Below are 19,510 nucleotides of genomic sequence, written 5' to 3'. Positions count from 1 at the left end.
TGCCCTCTCGGGTGGATGTAAAAGATCGCATACCCACTATTTTGAAGAAAAGCCGGGGAGTTCTCTTGGACTCTTGGGCAGGACAAAATGAAAAGAAAGACTTGCATTTCTACAGCGCCTTTCGCCACCACCCGATGTCTCAAAGCGCTTTACAGCCAATGAAGTACTTTTTTTGAAGTGTAGTCACTGTTGTAACGTAGGAACATGCAGGTACAGCAGGTTGGCATGCAGGTACAGCAGGAGGTGAAGAAGGCAAATGGCATATTGATTTCGTCGCAAAAGGATTTGAGTATATGAGCAGGGAGGTCTTACTGCAGTTGTACAGGGCCTTGGTGAGGGCTCACCTGGAATATTGTGTGCAGTTTTGGTCTCCTAATCTGAGGAAGGACGTTCTTGCTATTGAGGGAGTGCAGCGAAGGTTCACCAGACTGTTTCCTGGGATGGCAGGACTGACATATGAAGAAAGACTGGATCAACGCGGCTTATATTCACTGGAATTTAGAAGGATGAGAGGGGATCTCACAGAAACATATAAAATTCTGACGGGACTGGACAGGTTAGATGCAGGAAGAATGTTCCGATGTTGGGGAAGTCCAGAACCAGGGGTCACAGTCTAAGGATAAGGGGTAAGCCATTTAGGACCGAGATGAAGAGAAACTTCTTCACTCAGAGAATTGTGAACCTGTGGAATTCTCTACCACAGAAAGTTGTTGAGGCCAGTTCGTTAGATATATTCAAAAGGGAGTTAGATGTGGCCCTTACGGCTAAAGGGATCTAGGGGTAAGGAGAGAAAGCAGGAATGGGGTACTGAAGTTGCATGATCAGCCATGATCATATTGAATGGTGGTGCAGGCTCGAAGGGCCGAATGGCCTACTCCTGCTCCTATTTTCTATGTTTCTATGTTTCTATGAAATGCGGCAGCCAATTTGCACACAACAAGCTCCCACAAGCAGCAATATGACATTACAACAGTGACTACGCTCCAAAAGTACTTCATTGGCTGTAAAGCGCTTTGAGACGTCTGGTGGTCATGAAAGGCGCTATAGAAATGCAAGTGTTTCTTTTTTAATGACCCGATCACCTGTTTTTTAATGATGTTGGTTGAGGGACAAATATTGGTCCCAGGACACCAGGGATAACTCCCCTGCTGTTCTTCAAAATAGTGCCCTGGGATCATTGACATCCACCTGAGAGTAGACAGGGCCTCGATTTAATGTCTCATCCGAAAGACGGCACCTTCGACAGTGCGGTATTCCCTCAGTACTGCCCCTCCGACAGTGCTCAGTGGGCAGCACCCTCGCCTCTGAGCCATCCAGGGACTTGAGCCCAAAATCTAGGCCGACACTCTCAGTGCAGTACTGAGGGGCAGTACTGAGAGAGCGCCGTACTGTTGGAGGGGCAGTACTGAGAGAGCGCCGTACTGTTGGAGGGGCAGTACTGAGGGAGCGCTGTACTGTTGGAGGGGCAGTACTGAGAGAGCGCCGTACTGTTGGAGGGGCAGTACTGAGGAAGCGCTGCACTGTTGGTGGTGCCATCTTTCAGATAAGACGTTAAACCGAGGACCCGTCTGCTTCACAACAACTTGTATTTATATAGCGCCTTCAACATAATAATCCCAAGGTGCTTGACAGGTGTGTTATAAAACAAAAAAACAGCTGAATAAGTGACAAAGAAATACTTGGGTGAATGTAAAAGATCCAACAGCCACTATTTCGGTGAAGATTTCTCCCTATTTATTTATCAATATTTATTCCTCAACCAACGTCACTAAATAACCAAGCAGATTAGTTTGGGATTAAATTATCACGTTGCTGTTTGTGGGAGCTTGATGTGTGTAAATTGGTTGCCACGTTTCCCACATTACAACAGTGGCTTACATTTCAAAAAAGCACTTCATTGGCTGTGAAGCACTTTGGGACGTCAGGAAAGGCGATCTGTCAGTCTTTTGTTTACTGCTCTCCCCAAACAATTTGTTTTCACTCATCTTTCTGCAGTAGCTATTTTTGCCATGCAGGCTAGGATTAAGCAATTATTTAGCCTGAGCCCCCATCTCTCTCTCCCCCCGCCCCACCGCCCAGCCCACTCCCCAGCCCACCATTGTAAACAGGGGACATGGGAGCAACCCAGCGGTTCTACGCTTGACCAAAAACTACCCCAAGTGTTGGGTTCCCAACTCTGGTTGGACCAATGCCCGGAGGTTTCATCACCTGACATCTGGTGTCCAACCATCCTGCCCGCAGCCTTCCGCCATTGGTCAATTGGCACGGCCATCCTCGTGGCGCTCCTCCCTCACCTTCCTTGTCCTCGTTCATCCCCCGCGACACTCCGCCCCATATAAAGAAACAAAGACTTACATTTATACAGATTGAACCTCCGTTATCCAGAACTCCCTCATCCAGAACTCCCTCATCCAGAACTCCCTTATCCAGAACTCCCTTATCCAGAACTCCCTTATCCAGAACCATCCCCAGCCACCGGGTGGCGCATGCGCAGAACTCCTACATGAACAAATTGAAGTCCTTCCTCGCTGCCGACTCTCGCAATCGCTGGCCTGACCCCGCGATCCATTGCTCCGCCCCCCTCCCTCCCCCACGATCTCTCTGCCGCACTCCCAGCCCCAAGCCAGCCAGCCCCAATATCCCCTTGCTCAGTATCTATACCATCCAATTTAACGTGACCACCCCTCCGGAAAAATCCCTTATCCAGAACAGGCCAGGTCCTGAGGGTTCTGGATAAGGGAGGTTCAACATGTATCGAACTTTTCACGCCCACCAGATGTCTCAAAGCGCTTTACAGCCAATGAAGCACTTTTGGAGTGTAGTCACTGTTGTAATGTGGGAAACGCAGCAGCAAATTTGCGCACAGCAAGCTCCCACACACAGCAATGTGATAATGACCAGATAATCTGCTTATTTAGTGATGTTGATTGAAGGATAAATATTGGCCCCAGGACACCGGGGATAACCCCCCAGCTCTTCTTCAAAATAGTGCCGTGGAATCTTTTACGTCCACCTGAGAGGGCAGACGGGGCCTCGGTTTAACGTCGCATCCGAAAGACGGCCCCTCCGACGGTGCGGTGCTCCCTCAGTACTCATCATAGGCAGTCCCTCAAAATCGAGGAAGACTTGCTTCCACTCTAAAAGTGACTGTACAGCCCAATACAGGAATTACAGTCTCTGTCACAGGTGGGATAGACAGTGGTTGAGGGAAAGGGAGGGTGGGACAGATCTGACGCACTCTCCTTCCGCTGCCTGCGCTTGATTTCTACATGCTCTTGGCGATGAGACTCGAGGTGCTCAGCGCCCTCCCGGATGCACTTCCTCCACTTAGGGTGGTCTTTGGCCAGGGACTCCCAGGTGTCGGTGGGGATGTTGCACTTTATCACGGAGGCTTTGAGGGTGCCCTTGAAACGTTTCCTCTGCCCACCTGGGGCTCGCTTGCCGTGTAGGAGTTCCAAGTAGAGCGCTTGCTTTGGGAGTCTTTTGTCTGGCATGTGAGCTATGCGGCCTGCCCAGCGGAGCTGGTCGAGTGTAGTCAGTGCTTTGATGCTGGGGATGTTGGACTGGTCGAGGACGCTAACGTTGGTGCGTCTGTCCTCCCAGGGGATTTGCAGAATCTTCCGGAGACATCGTTGGTGGTATTTCTCCAGCGATTTGAGGTGTCTACTGTACATGGTCCATGTCTCTGAGCCAAACAGGAGGGCGGGTATTACTACAGCCCTGTAGACCATGAGCTTGGAGCCAGATTTGAGGGCCTGATCTTCAAACACTGCACTGGGAGTGTCAGCCTAGATTTTTGCACTCAAGTCTCTGGAGTGGGATTTGAACCCACAACCTTCTGACTCAGAGGCGAGAGTGCTGCCCACTGAGCTACGGCTGACATTCAGTTGTTGAGCTATGAGTTGTCCTCCTTTGTTTTTGCTCGTTGAGTGGCCTGGGGATTAATCTCCAAATGCTGGGAGAGTCCAGGCCAATCCTGGGGTGTGGGTAACACGCCCCAAGTAGACATGTCAGTCTGACATTACTTTTCCTAGTTACAATGCCCAGCTCTGGCTGCAGCGTGTTTGAAACCAGTCTCTGATAGAGCAGTTGACTATCAGAGGTGTTTCAGTGCCAGTAAGGTTTGGATAATGAATACACGGGCTTGCGGAGTTATTTGTTTGATAGGGTTTGGGGCATTTTATGTGAGTGTTGACGGCTGAAAGAGACGTGTGTTTTTTGTGGGATGGGTGGGGGGGTTTAAAATGATTATAAAACATTTGAGCGACGCACACCTCGCGGGGGTGGGGGCAGTCGGGGGCAGGTTGTGCACAATCAGAAAGGCTTTCTAACCTTTACAAAAATGACTTGCACATTCGGAATAGTAATGCCTCTATGAATGTTCTGGCTGATAAGGCCTTGTGATTGGCATCTGCACATTGAATCTAAAATTTACACAATCGTTTTCTTAAAAATGTCTTCCCTCCTCCTCATGACTCATTCTCGGGGCTTGTTACATTGTATTAGTCAGGTTTCGGCCTCAATCGAGTAGGCCCATCTCTCTGTGTAGGCCTTTCAGAGAAGTCAACGGGTTGGTTGGCAGCATAGCCAAGCCCCATCCTAAGATCCATATAGAGGCAGGAACAGGATTCGAATCGTAGATACTTACTGCAACAACAACAACTTGTATTTATATAGCACCTTTAACGTAGTGAAATGTTCCAAGGCACTGCACTGGAGTGTTATGAGGATAAAAAATTTGACACCGAGCCACATAAGTAGAAATTAGCGCAGGTGACCAAAAGCTTGATCAAAGAGGTCGGGTTTTAAGGAGAGTCTTGAAGGAGGAAAGAGAGGTAGAGAGGTTTAGGGAGGGAGTTCCAGAGCTTGGGGCCCAGGCAACAGAAGGCACGGCCACCGATGGTGGAGCGATTATAATCAGGGATGCTCAAGAGGACAGAATTAGAGGAGCTCAGACATCTCTGGGCTGGGCGGGGGGGAGGTTGTGGTGTTGGAGGAGGTTACAGAGATAGGGAGGGGTGAGGCCATGGAGAGATTTGAAAACCAGGATTAGAATTTTGAAATCGGGGCGTTGCTTAACCAGGAGCCAATGTAGGTCAGCGAGCACAGGGGGTGATGGGTGAGCGGGACTCAGTGCGAGTTAGCACACGGGGCAGCGAGCACAGGGGGTGATGGGTGAGCGGGACTCGGTGCGAGTTAGGACACGGGGTAGCGAGCACAGTGGGTGATGGGTGAGCGGGACTCGGTGCGAGTTAGCACACGGGGCAGCGAGCACAGGGTGTGATGGGTGAGCGGGACTCGGTGCGAGTTAGGACACGGGGCAGCGACCACAGGGGGTGATGGCTGAGTTGGACTGGGTGCAAGTTAGGACACGGGGCAACGAGCACAGGGGGTGATGGGTGAGCGGGACTGGGTGCGAGTTAGGACACAGGGCAGCGAGCACAGGGGGTGATAGGTGAGTGGGACTGGGTGCGAGTTAGGACACGGAGCAGCGAGCATAGGGGGTGATGGGTGAGCGGGACTCGGTGCGAGTTAGGACAGGGGGCAGTGAGCACAGAGGGTGATGGGTGAGCGGGACTGGGTGCGAGTTAGGGCACGGGGCAGTGAGCACAGGGGGTGATGGGTGAGCGGGACTGGGTGCAAGTTAGGACAGGGGGCAGCGAGCACAGGGGGTGATGGGTGAGCGGGACTGGGTGCGAGTTAGGGCACGGGGCAGTGAGCACAGGGGGTGATGGGTGAGCGGGACTCGGTGCGAGTTAGGATAGGGGGCAGCGAGCACAGGGGGTGATGGGTGAGCGGGACTCGGTGCGAGTTAGGACACGGGACAGCCGAGTTTTGGATCACCTCTAGTTAACGTAGGGTAGAATGTGGGAGGCCAGCCAAAAGTGCGTTGGAATAGTCAAGTCTAGAGGACAGAAGGAGGCCATTCGGTCCATCATGCCCATGCCAGCTCTTTAGAAGAACTATCCATTTAGTCCCAGATCCCAGCTTTCGCCCCATAACCCTGCAAATGAGTTCTCTTCGAGTACGTGTCCAATTGCCTTTTGAAAGTTCCCATGGAATCTGGTTTCACCGGCCTTTCCGGTGCTGTATTCCAACCCCGCTGTGTGAAAACTCGCTTACACCGCGAGTTTGTGTGAGGAGTGCTTTCGGCTTCACCCCGCGATCAACGCGAGGCGTATGAATCTGGCGCCAAAGTCCAAATTGACTCCCGCGTAAAAGGGAGTGAGACCCTTCTCTCCGGGGAGTCTGACACCACTCCGCTCCATCCTTGGGCCAAGGTCCTGACTCCAGGTTCGGGCTGTATTTACACTGTGACTGTGTTGGTGTGCAATGGAACCACTTGGCATGGAGGCTGCATTCGTAGCGTAAGGATTAAGGTGTGTAAAGATTAAGCAGTGTCACAAACTTCTGCTAAGGTCAGCCTGTGACCGAACAAAGGCATTGTAAAGTAATCAATGCATACTTTTAGGTTTCAGGTTGGAGGAATTGCTGCTTAATTACTCATCTGTTCAATAACGTTGAATTATTACATAGCGCAGAAACAGACCACTGGGCCCACCGCTCCGAGCCGGTGTTTATGCTCCACACCAGCCCCCTCCCACCCCGCTTCATCTCACCCTCAGCACACACAGTGGTGTTCCCCAGGGGTCGGTACCAGGAGCACTGCTTTTCTTAATATATATTAATGACTTGGACTTGGGTGTACAGGGCACAATTTCAACATTTGCAGATGACACAAAACTTGGAAATATAGTGAACAGTGAGGAGGGTAGTGATAGACTTCAAGAGGACACAGACGGGCTGATGGAATGGGCGAACACGTGGCAGATGAAATTTAACGCAGAAAAGTGTGATGTGATGCATTTTGGTAGAAAGAATGAGAAGAGGAAATATAAACTAAAGGGTACAATCCTAAAGGGGATGCATGAACAGAGGAGTTCACTGGTTCGGCCTCAACTGGAGTATTGTGTCCAATTCTAGGCACCGTACTTTAGGAAGGATGTGAAGGCCTTAGAGAGGGTGCAGAAAAGATTTACGAGAATGGTTCCAGGGATGAGGGACTTCAGTGACGGGGATAGACTGGAGAAGCTGGGGTTGTTCTCCTTGGAGCAGAGAAGGTTGAGAGGAGATTTGATCGAGGTGTTCAAAATCATGAGGGGTCTGGACAGAGTGGATCGAGAGAAACTGTTCCCATTGGTGGAAGGGTCGAGAACCAGAGGACACAGATTTAAGACGATTGGCAGAAGAACCAAAGGCGACACAAGGAAAACCTTTTTACGCAGCGAGTGGTTAGGATCTGGAATGCGCTGCCTGAGAGGGTGGTGGAGGCAGACTCAATCGTGGCTTTCAAAAGGGAGTTGGACAAGTACCTGCAGGGAAAGCATTGTCAGGGCTGCGGGGAAAGGGCGGGGGAGTGGGACTGGCTGAGGTGCTCGACGGGCCGAATGGCCACCTTCTGTGCTGTAACCATTCTGTGATTCTATGATATCCTATTCCTTTCTCCCTCGTGTTTATCCAGCCTCCCCTTAAATGCATCGATACTATTCGCCTCAACCCCTCCCTGTGGCAGCGAGTTCCACATTCTCACCGCTCTCTGGGTAAAGAAGTTTCTCCTGAATTCCCCATTGGATTTATTAGTGACTGTCTTATATTGATGGCCCAGGTAAGCAGGGCTTAAGACCATAAGAAATGAGAGCAGGAGCAGGTCATATGGCCCTTTGAGCCTGCTCCGCCATTCAATAACATCATGGCTGATCTTCGACCTCAACTCAACTCCCGCCAGATCTCCATATCCCTTTATTCCCCTACAATCCAAAAATCTATCGATCTCAGCCTTGAATATACTCAACAACTGGGGCAGAGAATTCCAAAGATTCACCACCCTCTGAGTGAAGAAATTTCTCCTCATCTCAGTCCTAAATGGCCGACCCCTTATCCTGAGACTGTGACCCCTGGTTCTAGACTCCCCAGCCCGGGGGAAACATCCTCCCTGCATCTACCCTGTCAATCCCCCTCAGAATCTTATGTGTTTCAATGAGATCGCCGCTCATTCTTTTAAACCCTAGAGAATATAGGCTCAATTTACTCAGTCTCTACTCACAGGACAGCTCTCTCATCCCTGGAATAAATCTACCATTCATGTAGAATATTGACATTTATTTATATGTAATATTCTTGTGTATGTTCACACATCCTGCCTACATCATTTTTGGTCACACTTTTTTGTCAGTACAGGTTGAGCATCCGAAATCTGGAGTTCCAAAATTCGGAATGTTCTGGAATCCGGCCACTGGGCCAATCTGTAGCAGGGTCGTCCGGAAACCGGAAAGTGTTCCGAAATCCGGACTCCCCCTGCCTCGGCGGCCCGACTTCGCCCCAGCCGCCCTCTCCCCCTCCCCGCCCCCCCCCCCCCCACTCCTCCCCCTTACCTCGGCTGCCCGACCCCACCTACCTCGGCCCAGGCAAAGAAGTTCCAAAATCCAGAAATATCCGAAACCTGGAACGGCCTCGGTCCCGAGGTTTTCGGATTTCGGACGCTCAACCTGTATTTAAAATTGAAACTTGCTTTGTAAACATTTAGAATGGAGATCCTGTATGTAAACAGTTGTCTGTCACGTTGTAGTAGCTGGCCTGAGTCAGTAGGTGGCTCTGGAGCAATTTTTTTCTCTCTCTTGCATTTCTCTCCCAGCTCGGTTGCCATCTCGCGTTATAGCAAAAAAACTTCCATTCGGCAACTGAACATGGGCAATGCCACAGATAATTTAATCCTGTCTGACGAAACGGAAAAGTTAATTGTCGGTGTGAAGTTAACCGTGAAGCTCAGTGGCTATGGAGATTAGAACAGAATGTTAAATTTCCATCCTTGCGTTCAAATCATTCCATGGCCTCTCCCCCACCCTATCTCTGTCACCTCCTCCGACCCTACAGCCCTCCGAGATCTCTGTGCTCCTCTAATTCTGCCCTCTTGAGCATTCCCGATTTCACCCGCTCCACCATTGGTGGCCGTGCCTTCAGCTGCCTGGGCCCCAAGCTCTGGAACTCCCTCCCTCAACCTCTCCACCTCTCTCTCCTCCTTTAAGATGCTCCTTAAAACCTCCCTCTTTGACCAATCTGCCCCAATATCTCCTGATGTGGCTGGCTGTCAAATTGTCGCCTGGTTTACAAACCTGTGAAGTGCCTTTGGGATGTTTTTGACAATGTTGAAGGCATTTTATGAATACGAGTTGTTGTGTGACATCCGTCCTGTCCCCGACAGTAACCAGCAATATTTCTCCCTCCCTAGTTTCCCCAGCTGCCGAGAGGATTCGCTTCATCCTCGGTGAAGACGATGAGACCCCCTCTCCTCAGCTCTTCACGGAGCTGGACGAACTTTTGGCCGTGGAAGGACAAGAGATGGAATGGAAGGAGACCGCCAGGTAGGAGAAACGTTCTGGTTGAGCAAATTCCCTCTTGAAATAAAAACAAAAAGAAAGAAAAAAACTTGCATTTACATAGGGCCTTTCACAACCTCAGGACGTCCCAAATCGCTTTGCAGCCTATGGACTACTTTTGGAGTGTAGTCGCTGGTGTACTGTGGGAAACGCGGCAGCCAATTCCGCACAGCAAGCTCCCACAGATAAATGACCAGATCATGTGTTTTTGTGTTGTTGGCTGATGGATAAATGTTGGTCCCAAGAAACAGTATTTATATATTTTTTTGGTTAGCCAGGTGTCCGACACACATCTCTGTGTTTACGAATCCACGATTGCAGCTGTTGAGATGTCTGCACCCGCCTGCAGGGGTGCATGTCTGTCCGGTACGACACGTTGCACTGGCATAAGTGCAGAGAGCTTTGGTGCAGGTCAAGTGGTCCCTCCTCCCTCACCTCCAACAGCTCATGGGGCTAGATTTTCGGCTGTCTAACGCCTCAGTTAGCGACCAGAGCGGGTGTTAATGGGAGTGTGAGAGGTTATCGACCGGGAGTGCAACGTTTAACGCCCTGACCGAAAATTCATTCGAGGCTCACCGGGGGCACACACCCGTAGCGCCCGACTGCTGACGATCCTGACGTCGGACCTGGTGCCACGCCCGTGCTCGCGCCCGTGCTCGCGCCCCGGTCGGTAAACTCGGTGCGGTGCCTCATTGAGCGCCCGCCAAGAACAACGTCTGGAGAAACAGTCGGTCCAGGCTTGCAGAGTCGGTAACTGGCGGTTACTTAAAGGGATGAGGAAGTGCTTCCCTCGGAGGTCACAGTCAGTGCAACGTTTACACACAGCACGGTGCGTGAGCCTCGGAGGTCACAGTCAGTGCAACGTTTACGCACAGCACGGTACGTGAGCCTCGGAGGTCACAGTCAGTGCAACGTTTACACACAGCGCGGTGCGTGAGCCTCAGAGGTCACAGTCAGTGCAACGTTTACACACAGCACCGTACGTGAGCCTCGGAGGTCACAGTCAGTGCAACGTTTACACACAGTACGGTACGTGAGCCTCGGAGGTCACAGTCAGTGCAACGTTTACACACAGCACGGTGCGTGAGCCTCGGAGGTCACAGTCAGTGCAACGTTTACACACAGCACGGTGCGTGAGCCTCGGAGGTCACAGTCAGTGCAACGTTTACGCACAGTACGGTGCGTGAGCCTCGGTGGTCACAGTCAGTGCAACGTTTACACACAGCACGGTGCGTGAGCCTCGGAGGTCACAGTCAGTGCAACGTTTACACACAGTACGGTACGTGAGCCTCGGAGGTCACAGTCAGTGCAACGTTTACACACAGCACCGTACGTGAGCCTCCCAGTTTGCAGCAGCAGACAGACATAACAGTGCGGGTTGGAAACGAGTGATTTTGTAAGGTTTAATGGGTACATTACTATGCCGCGCCTTTAAGACTCGGCTTTTCCCGGGGTCTGATTCGGAGTTCCACAATGGGCCCGCAAAATGTACCGACCAAACTTTCGTTATCAGCCCCGCAGCTCTGGTGTACAACGGCTGATTTATCGCCCCTGTCAGCTCTTTGACTGATTCTGACGAATTTCTGGGCGGGAGGCGCAAATGTTTTCAAGGCGCTAAACGTATCGCTCCGCTTGGGTTACCGCAGCGACAGAGGCGCGGCCGAATTTCACTCCCATGATTTTTCTTTGGCTCGCATCAAGATGGAGACCCTCTGTTCTGCTGCCTCTTCTACATTCCTCCTTCCCCCTCCTCACCAAGCCAAGCCTTCCGTCAACCCTCCCTTATGCTAGCCCTGAAACCCCCCCCTCCCTCTCTCTAGTGTCTCATTATCTCTATCCATGCCCTCGCCAAAGTTATCTTGTCCATGGGACCGACCTCCTGCTTGCTCAAACCCCATTCCCACTAAACTGCTGACCACTCAACTTACTTTTCTGGCTCCCAAGCTAGCTGATATTGTACACGGTTTCCCCCTCCTTAGCCAATGTCCCTTTCCCTTTAAAAATCTTCGACATGAACCATCACCTTCTCAAATAATCCAACGTTGATCCCTTTGACCAACTACAGCCCCATCTCCAGCCTCACTTTCCTCTCCAAAGGTTTTAATTAGGAGGGAGAAAATAGAGTATGAGAGGAAGCTTGCAGGGAACATAAAAACTGATTGCAAAAGCTTCTATAGATATGTGAAGAGAAAAAGATTAGTGAAGACAAATGTAGGTCCCTTGCAGTCAGAATCAGGTGAATTTATAATGGGGAACAAAGAAATTGCAGACCAATTGAACAAATACTTTGGTTCTGTCTTCACTAAGGAAGACACAAATAACCTTCCGGAAATAGTAGGGGACCAAGGGTTTAGCGAGAAGGAGGAACTGAAGGAAATCCTTATTAGTCAGGAAATTGTGTTAGGGAGAGTGATGGGATTAAAGGCCGATAAATCCCCAGGGCCTGATAGTCTGCATCCCAGAGTACTTAAGGAAGTGGCCCTAGAAATAGTGGATGCATTGGTGATCATTTTCCAACAGTCTATTGACTCTGGAGCAGTTCCTATGGATTGGAGGGCAGTTAATGTAACCCCACTTTTTTAAAAAGAAGGGAGAAAGAAAACAGGGAATTATAGACCGGTTAGCCTGACATCAGTCGTGGGGAAAATGTTGGAATCAATTATTAAAGATGTAATAGCAGCGCATTTGGAAAGCAGTGACAGGATCGGTCCAAGTCAGCATGGATTTATGAAAGGGAAATCATGCTTGACAAATCTTCTAGAATTTTTTGAGGCTGTAACTAGTAGAGTGGACAAGGGAGAACCAGTGGATGTGGTGTATTTGGACTTTCAAAAGGCTTTTGACAAGGTCCCACACAAGAGATTGATGTGCAAAATTAAAGCACATGGTATTGGGGGTAATGTATTGACGTGGATAGAGAACTGGTTGGCAGACAGGAAGCAAAGAGTAGGAATAAATGGGTCCTTTTCAGAATGGCAGGCAGTGACTAGTGGGGTGCCGCAGGGTTCAGTGCTGGGACCCCAGCTATTTACAATATACATTAATGATTTAGACAAAGGAATTGAATGTAATATCTCCAAGTTTGCAGATGACACTAAGCTGGGTGGCAGTGTGAGCTGTGAGGAGGACGCTAAGAGGCTGCAGGGTGACTTGGACAGGTTAGGTGAGTGAGCAAATGCATGGCAGATGCAGTATAATGTAGATAAATGTGAGGTTCTCCACTTTGGTGGCAAAAACACGAAGGCAGAATATTATCTGAATGGTGACAGATTAGGAAAAGGGGAGGTGCAACAAGACCTGGGTGTCATGGTACATCAGTCATTGAAAGTTGGCATGCAGGTACAGCAGGCGGTGAAGAAGGCAAATGGCATGTTGGCCTTCATAGCGAGAGGATTTGAGTATAGGAGCAGGGAAGTCTTACTGCAGTTGTACTGGGCCTTGGTGAGGCCTCACCTGGAATATTGTGTACAGTTTTGTTCTCCTAATCTGAGGAAGGACATTCTTGCTATTGAGGGAGTGCAGCGAAGGTTCACCAGACTGATTCCCGGGATGGCAGGACTGACATATGAAGAAAGGCTGGATCGACTAGGCTTATATTCACTGGAATTTAGAAGAATGAGAGGGGATCTCATAGAAACATATAAAATTCTGACAGGATTGGACAGGTTAGATGCGGGAAGAATGTTCCCGATGTTGGGGAAGTCCAGAACCAGGGGTCACAGTCTAAGGATCAGGGGTAAGCCATTTAGGACTGAGATGAGGAGAAACTTCTTCACTCAGAGAATTGTGAACCTGTGGAATTCTCTACCACAGAAAGTTGTCGAGGCCAGTTCGTTAGATATATTCAAAAGGGAGTTAGATGTGACCCTTACAGCTAAAGGGATCAAGGGGTATGGAGAGAAAGCAGGAATGGACTCCTGAAGTTGCATGATCAGCCATGATCATATTGAATGGTGGTGCAGGCTCGAAGGGTTGAATGGCCTACTCCTGCACCTATTTTCTATGTTTCTATGTTTCCAAAGTCCTTAAAGTCGCTGAAAATTTCTCCCCGGTGTCCTGGGGCCAATATTTATCCCTCGACCAACATCGCTAAAATAGATAATCTAGGTCATTATCACACTGCTGTTTGTGGGAGCTTGCTGTGTGCAAATTGGCTGCCGCATTTTCTGCATTTCAACAGTGACTACACTTCAAAAAGTACTTCATTGACTGTAAACCTTTTTGAAGTCATGAAAGGGGCTATATATATGCAAGTGACTTATTTTTCTCAGGGTAACTCGGAACGGGAAATAAATGCCGGCCTTGCCAGTGACGCCCACATCCCGAGAGTATTTAAAAAAAAATGTCAGATCTCTTTGAAATTCTTAGCTGACATGTGCGTGGGTATTACTGGAACTGTGCTGCTTACTGACTGCAAACTTTGAATAACGACGAGTTCGCAAGAGGAATGGCATTTGGTTAAGAAGCTATCGGTTGGGCACTCAGGGCTAGAAATTGGCCAGCTGTTGATATTTGGTTTTTAACGTCATTTTTGGGGAAAAAAATAAGAATAAAAATTTCGCCTTTTTTTTAAAGGGGGTAAATTTGGCCCCAAATAACGGCTGTCGATAAAAATCGGCGTTGCTGAAGGATTCGCGGTGGAAACCGCAGTCCTCGCTAACTTTAGCCCGGGGCCTATCACCGCCAAAAATACAGGCCCTGGGAGGGGAGAGAACACAAAACAAATTGCAAATGTCAAAAAAATAAAACATCAGAAAATATTCACAATACACTTCAGTAATGAATCACTGAAATAGAATTTTAAAATAAAAACTTCAACTTACCTTTTCTGTCGGTCTTCATACCTACCGCTATTTCTGGGGCTACAATGCGGGCTTTACCCATGCGTTTTTTCACCCAATAACAGATTCGCCGAACGGCCAAGTTTAGGCGGTCGTCTTTTGGGGGGATTTGTATGTTTGCCGATCTGCTTTTCAGCGATATTTCAAAACCGCCATTCTTAACCTTCTGTCAAATTTGGTAAGTATCTTTTAACGACAGAAAAGGGGGAAATATCGCTGAAATAAACGTGCGTTAGGCTGGCCAAATTCTGGCCCTCAGTGTTTACTCACAGAGTGAATATTGACTGCAGTATGTCAACCAATGAGTTGCAGTCAGGGGGCGTGGGGGCGGGGCTTGTAGTTGAACTTGGGACCCAAACTGCAGCAATCATCCTCATCATAGGCAGTCCCACGGAATCGAGGAAGACTTGCTTCCACTCTAAAAGTGAGTTCTCAGGTGACTGAACAGTCCAATTCGTGAACCACAGTCCCTGTCACTGGTGGGACAGATAGTCGTTGAGGGAAAGGGTGGGTAAGGAGTCTGGTTTGCCGCACGCTCCTTCCGCTGCCTGCGCTTGGTTTCTGCATGCTCTTGGCGACGAGACGCGAGGTGCTCAGCGCCCTCCCGGATGCTCATCCTCCACTTAGGGCGGTCTTTGGCCAGGGACTCCCAGGTGTCAGTGGGGATGTTGCACTTTATCAGGGAGGCTTTGAGGGTGTCCTTGTAACGTTTCCTTTGCCCACCTGGGGCTCGCTTGCTGCGAAGGAGTTCCGAGTAGAGCGCTTGCTTTGGGAGTCTCATGTCGGGCATGCGGACAATGTGGCCCTGCCCAGCGGAGCTGATCGGGTGTGGTCAGTGCTTCGATGCTGGGGTTGTTAGCCTGAGCGAGGACGCTAATATTTCCCCAGCAACACGCAGTGAGTGGAGGCTGGTTACACAACACAAATGATATGTGGGCAACCAACCCCAGTCACTGACAACGGTGACGGGCGGGGTGGGTGGCCAAATTACCCAATCATCTGGCCGGGACGTGTGTGGGGGGGGGGGGGGGGGTCACTGATGTGCAGCCATTTTCTTTTATCCTTCCGTTTCCTGTTCAATAGGTGGATCAAATTTGAAGAGAAGGTTGAAGAGGGTGGGGAGAGATGGAGCAAGCCTCACGTGGCCACTCTGTCCTTGCACAGCTTATTTGAGCTCCGGACCTGTATAGAGAAAGGAACAGTCCTGTTGGATCTGGAAGCCAGCACGCTCCCTCAGATCACAGGTAAGCTTCCTCCTCTGGCACCCCCACCGAGCCGTAGGGCATTTTTGGTATCGCTGTCATGGTCATATGCAATCGACGGGCAGGCAACGACCAACTGGACCACCCAGCCTGCCCCCCACAATAATGGGCTGGAGCATCGTGACTCGGCATTACTCTCCGCTCCCCCTTAACTCCCTCCTCCCCTTCCTACCTCTCCTCCCTCCTCACCCCCCCCCCCCCCCCCCCCGCAGCCCTGTAATCTATTGGGAGAGGCAAAAAAACAGCAAAAATACCCCCCAGGGCCAATAGGGGAAAAAATACTCTGGAAAATTCCTAAAAGATCCCATGGCACTATTTCGAAGAAGAGCAGGGGAGTTATCCCCGGTGTCCTGGGCCAATATTTATCCTTCAACCAACATCATTAAGACGCTTTGAGATGTCTGGTGGATGTGAGAAGCGCTATATAAATGTATTCCTTCCTTCCTCCCTCCCTCCTTTCCTCACTCCCTCTCTTCCTCCCTCCATTCCCCCCTCCCTTCCTCCATCTCTCCCTCCTTCCCTCCCTTCCTCCCTTCCTTCCTTCCATTCCTTCCTCCCTTCCTCCCTCCCTCCCTCCTTTCCTCCCTCCCTCCTTTCCTCCCTCCCTTCCTTCCTTCCATTCCTTCCTCCCTTCCTCCCTCCCTCCCTCCCTCCTTTTCTCCCTCCCTCTTTTCCTCCCTCCATTCCTTCCTCCATTTCCTCCCTCCTTTCCTGCCTCCCTCCCTCCCTCCCTCCCTCCTTTCCTCCCTCCCTTCCTTCCTTCCTTTCTATCAGGAGCTTTAAGCTGTGACCTTTGTGTAAAAGTTCACCCCTGAGCCAGACCATGTGACTCCCTCCCTCCAAAGGCGACTGACCCTCTTGTGTTGACAGAGATGATGATCGACGACCAGATTGCCAATGGTCTGCTGAAACCGGAGCTGAAGGAGAAAGTGACGTATGCGCTGCTCCGCAAACACCGGCACCAGACGAAGAAATCCAACCTACGGTCACTGGCTGAGATCGGAAAGACGGTTTCCAGTGCAAGTAGGCTGTTTTCCACATCCGACAATGGTAATGCAGGCGCCAATTTGCCGCAGTCACCTCCCTTCTCTCACTCCCCCTCTCCGCCGTGGTACATCCCATCGCTAACATCCTCCGTCATCATCTTACATGTATGGTCTCATACTGGGGAATGGAAAATCCACTCGAACACCAACCCCATGGGGCCCACTGATCGATCGTTTTCCCAGTCTCGCAAGTGGCCTTCGCCCCCGTGTCCTGCGGCACTGCGACTCTGATTTTTTAGACTGGGGGGCAGTTTTTGCAGATAAAGGGGGAAAGAAATGGAAATTATTGGCACAGTTTATTTCCTAGGATTCAGCCCCTCGAGCCTGCTCCGCCATTTAATACGATCATGGCTGATCCGATCATGGACTCAGCTCTACTTCCCTGCCCGATCCCCATAACTCCTTATTCCCTTATTGTTTAAGAAACTGTCTGTCTCTGTCTTGAATTTATTCAATGACCCGGCTTCCACAGCTCTCTGGGGCAGCGAATTCCACAGATTTACAACCCTCTGAGAGAAGAAATTCCTCCTCCTCTCAGTTTTAAATGGTGGCCCCTTATTCTAAGATCATGCCCCCTAGCTCTAGTCTCCCCCATCAGTGGAAACATCCTCTCTGCATCCACCTTGTCAAGCCCCCTCATAATCTTATACGTTTCGATAAGGTCACCTCTCATTCTTCTGAATTCCAATGAGTAGAGGCTCAACCTGCTCAACCTTTCCTCATAAAGCTCCATCTACCCACCTTGGTTACGTAACCCTCCATTCCCTCACCCAACAAAAAAAAAACTTGCCAATCTCCATCTTGAAATTCTCAATTGACCCTCAGCTTTTTGGGGGAGCCAGTTTCAGATTCCCACCGTCCTCTGTGTGAAGAAGGTAATAAACAGGAGGGGAGGGGGGTTTCGCACACGGGGAATCCCTCTGGTCAAGCCCCCTCGTGCGCTAATCTCGCATCTCAATCGCCATGTCAGATGGCCTTGGGTGGCTGTAGCTGTGCGGGATTGACCTGTGATTGGTCCACAGACGTTGGCTGCCCCTTCAACCATGGCCTTACAGCACATCCCAACCGCTACAGGCGATGTACAATCCGCCTCACTCTCGCCTCCCGTCCCGTTCCCATAAAAGCACCAAGGCGTGCGAATTGGCTCAAATGTAATCTGTCACGATAAAACAAAAACGGCAAACCTTTGCTTAAAGAAGCTTGTGAATAAGAGCCGCTCATCTTTGGATAGATTTAGAGCCTTACTGATATCACTTTCGGTTTGGGTCAGTTTTACTGCTTAAAAGCGACACTGTTTCGCAGTTGGTCCTGTTGCCCCTGCTTTCTTAGTGAGCCTCCTCTCGACCTTTTCAAAAATGACTTCTTTGCTATCGCTGCCCCCAAATAGATCCCCGCAGCTCCCGTAGGACGCTGCTGTAACTTTACACTTGGAGTGAGGCCCCTCTTTTCCCCTGAAATGAGTGTTTCTGTCTCTGTCCTGTGATTTTGGAAACCGATAAGGGCTTTCAGATGGAGTACTGATTGACTGGCTAATCCTCGGAGTGAAATTCGTTGTTTCTTTGCCACCACAGTGTTCTAGACAATCTCGAATCGTAGAACCAGACAACGCAGGAGGAGGCCATTGGGCCCATCGAGCCTGTGCCGGTTCTGTGACAGAGCGATCCAATCAGTCCCACTCCCCCCGCTCTTTCCCCACAGCCCGGCCAAACTTTTACCCTTCAATTATTTATCCAATTCTCGTTTGAACAACTAATTGCATAAAGCAATTTGTATTTGAAGAACACACATTTAAAAGATTTGAAACCCAAATTACACAGGCCTTAAAAAGCTTCAGAATCTATAAAGCTATAATATATATATATTTTTTAAATGACATTTTACATAATCTTCTATTCTGATGCAATGCTGCAATTGGGTATGTCAGCCAGTGGACTGCACTCTCGCCTCTGGGTCAGAAGGTTGTGGGTTCGAGTCCCACTCCAGGGACATGAGCACAAAAATTTAGGCTGATGCTCCAGTGCAGTACTGAGGGAGCGCTGCACTGTGAAGGGGCAGTACTGAGGGAGCACCGCACTGTCGGAGGGGCAGTACTGAGGGAGCACCGCACTGTCGGAGGGGCAGTACTGAGGGAGCGCCGCACTGTCGGAGGGGCAGTACTGAGGGAGCACCGCACTGTCGGAGGGGCAGTACTGAGGGAGCGCCGCACTGTCGGAGGGGCAGTACTGAGGGAGCACCACACTGTTGAAGTGGCAGTACTGAGGGAGCACCACACTGTTGGAGGGGCAGTACTGAGGGAGCGCCGCACTGTGAAGGGGCAGTACTGAGGGAGCACCGCACTGTTGAAGGGGCAGTACTGAGGGAGCACCGCACTGTCGGAGGGGCAGTACTGAGGGAGCACCGCACTGTCGGAGGGGCAGTACTGAGGGAGCACCGCACTGTCTGAGGGGCAGTACTGAGGGAGCGCCGCACTGTCGGAGGGGCAGTACTGAGGGAGTGCTGCACTGTTGGAGGTGCTGTCTTGCAGATGAGACATTAAACCAAGGCCCCGTCTGCTCTCTCAAGTGGACATAAAAGATCCCAAGGCACTATTTCAAAGAAGAGCAGGGGAGTTATCCCTGAATAATAATATCCCTCAATCAACATAACAAAAACAGTTTATCTGGTCATTATCATGTTGCTGTTTGTGCACAAGTTGGCTGCCGCGATTCCAACATTACAATAGTAATGTAAGTACACATCAAAAAAAAGTACTTCATTGGCTGTTAAAGCACTTTGGGAGATGTAATGGTGGTGAAAGGCGCTACATAAATACAAGTCTTTTTGTAATATAGATGATCATTCACCGATCAGGACTGCACTGCAGTGTGTAACAGAGCCTAACACTTGGCCTTGAGCCGACAATAAAGCCAGTCAGTCACTAGAACATC

The 19,510-nt window shown here is 50.1% G+C and overlaps 1 protein-coding gene across 5 annotated transcripts in view; it reads left to right on the top strand.

Moving 5' to 3' along the window:
• Nucleotides 1–19,510, top strand: part of LOC139250615 (electrogenic sodium bicarbonate cotransporter 1-like) — a 245,188-nt gene that overhangs the window by 69,011 nt on the left and 156,667 nt on the right. For 3 of the 5 annotated variants that reach the window (XM_070873015.1, XM_070873016.1, XM_070873018.1), the window contains exons 4-6: nucleotides 9,287–9,419; nucleotides 15,359–15,519; nucleotides 16,408–16,587. In XM_070873015.1, coding sequence (XP_070729116.1) covers nucleotides 9,287–9,419; nucleotides 15,359–15,519; nucleotides 16,408–16,587 — 474 coding nt within the window. The remainder of the gene's footprint in view (nucleotides 1–9,286; nucleotides 9,420–15,358; nucleotides 15,520–16,407; nucleotides 16,588–19,510) is intronic. The other 2 variants (XM_070873017.1, XM_070873021.1) reach the window with 1 other exon arrangement.

Source organism: Pristiophorus japonicus, chromosome 2, assembly GCF_044704955.1.
Source record: "Pristiophorus japonicus isolate sPriJap1 chromosome 2, sPriJap1.hap1, whole genome shotgun sequence".
NCBI classification, from domain to species: Eukaryota; Metazoa; Chordata; class Chondrichthyes; family Pristiophoridae; genus Pristiophorus; species Pristiophorus japonicus.
This window is presented reverse-complemented; position numbering and strand designations above follow the sequence as displayed.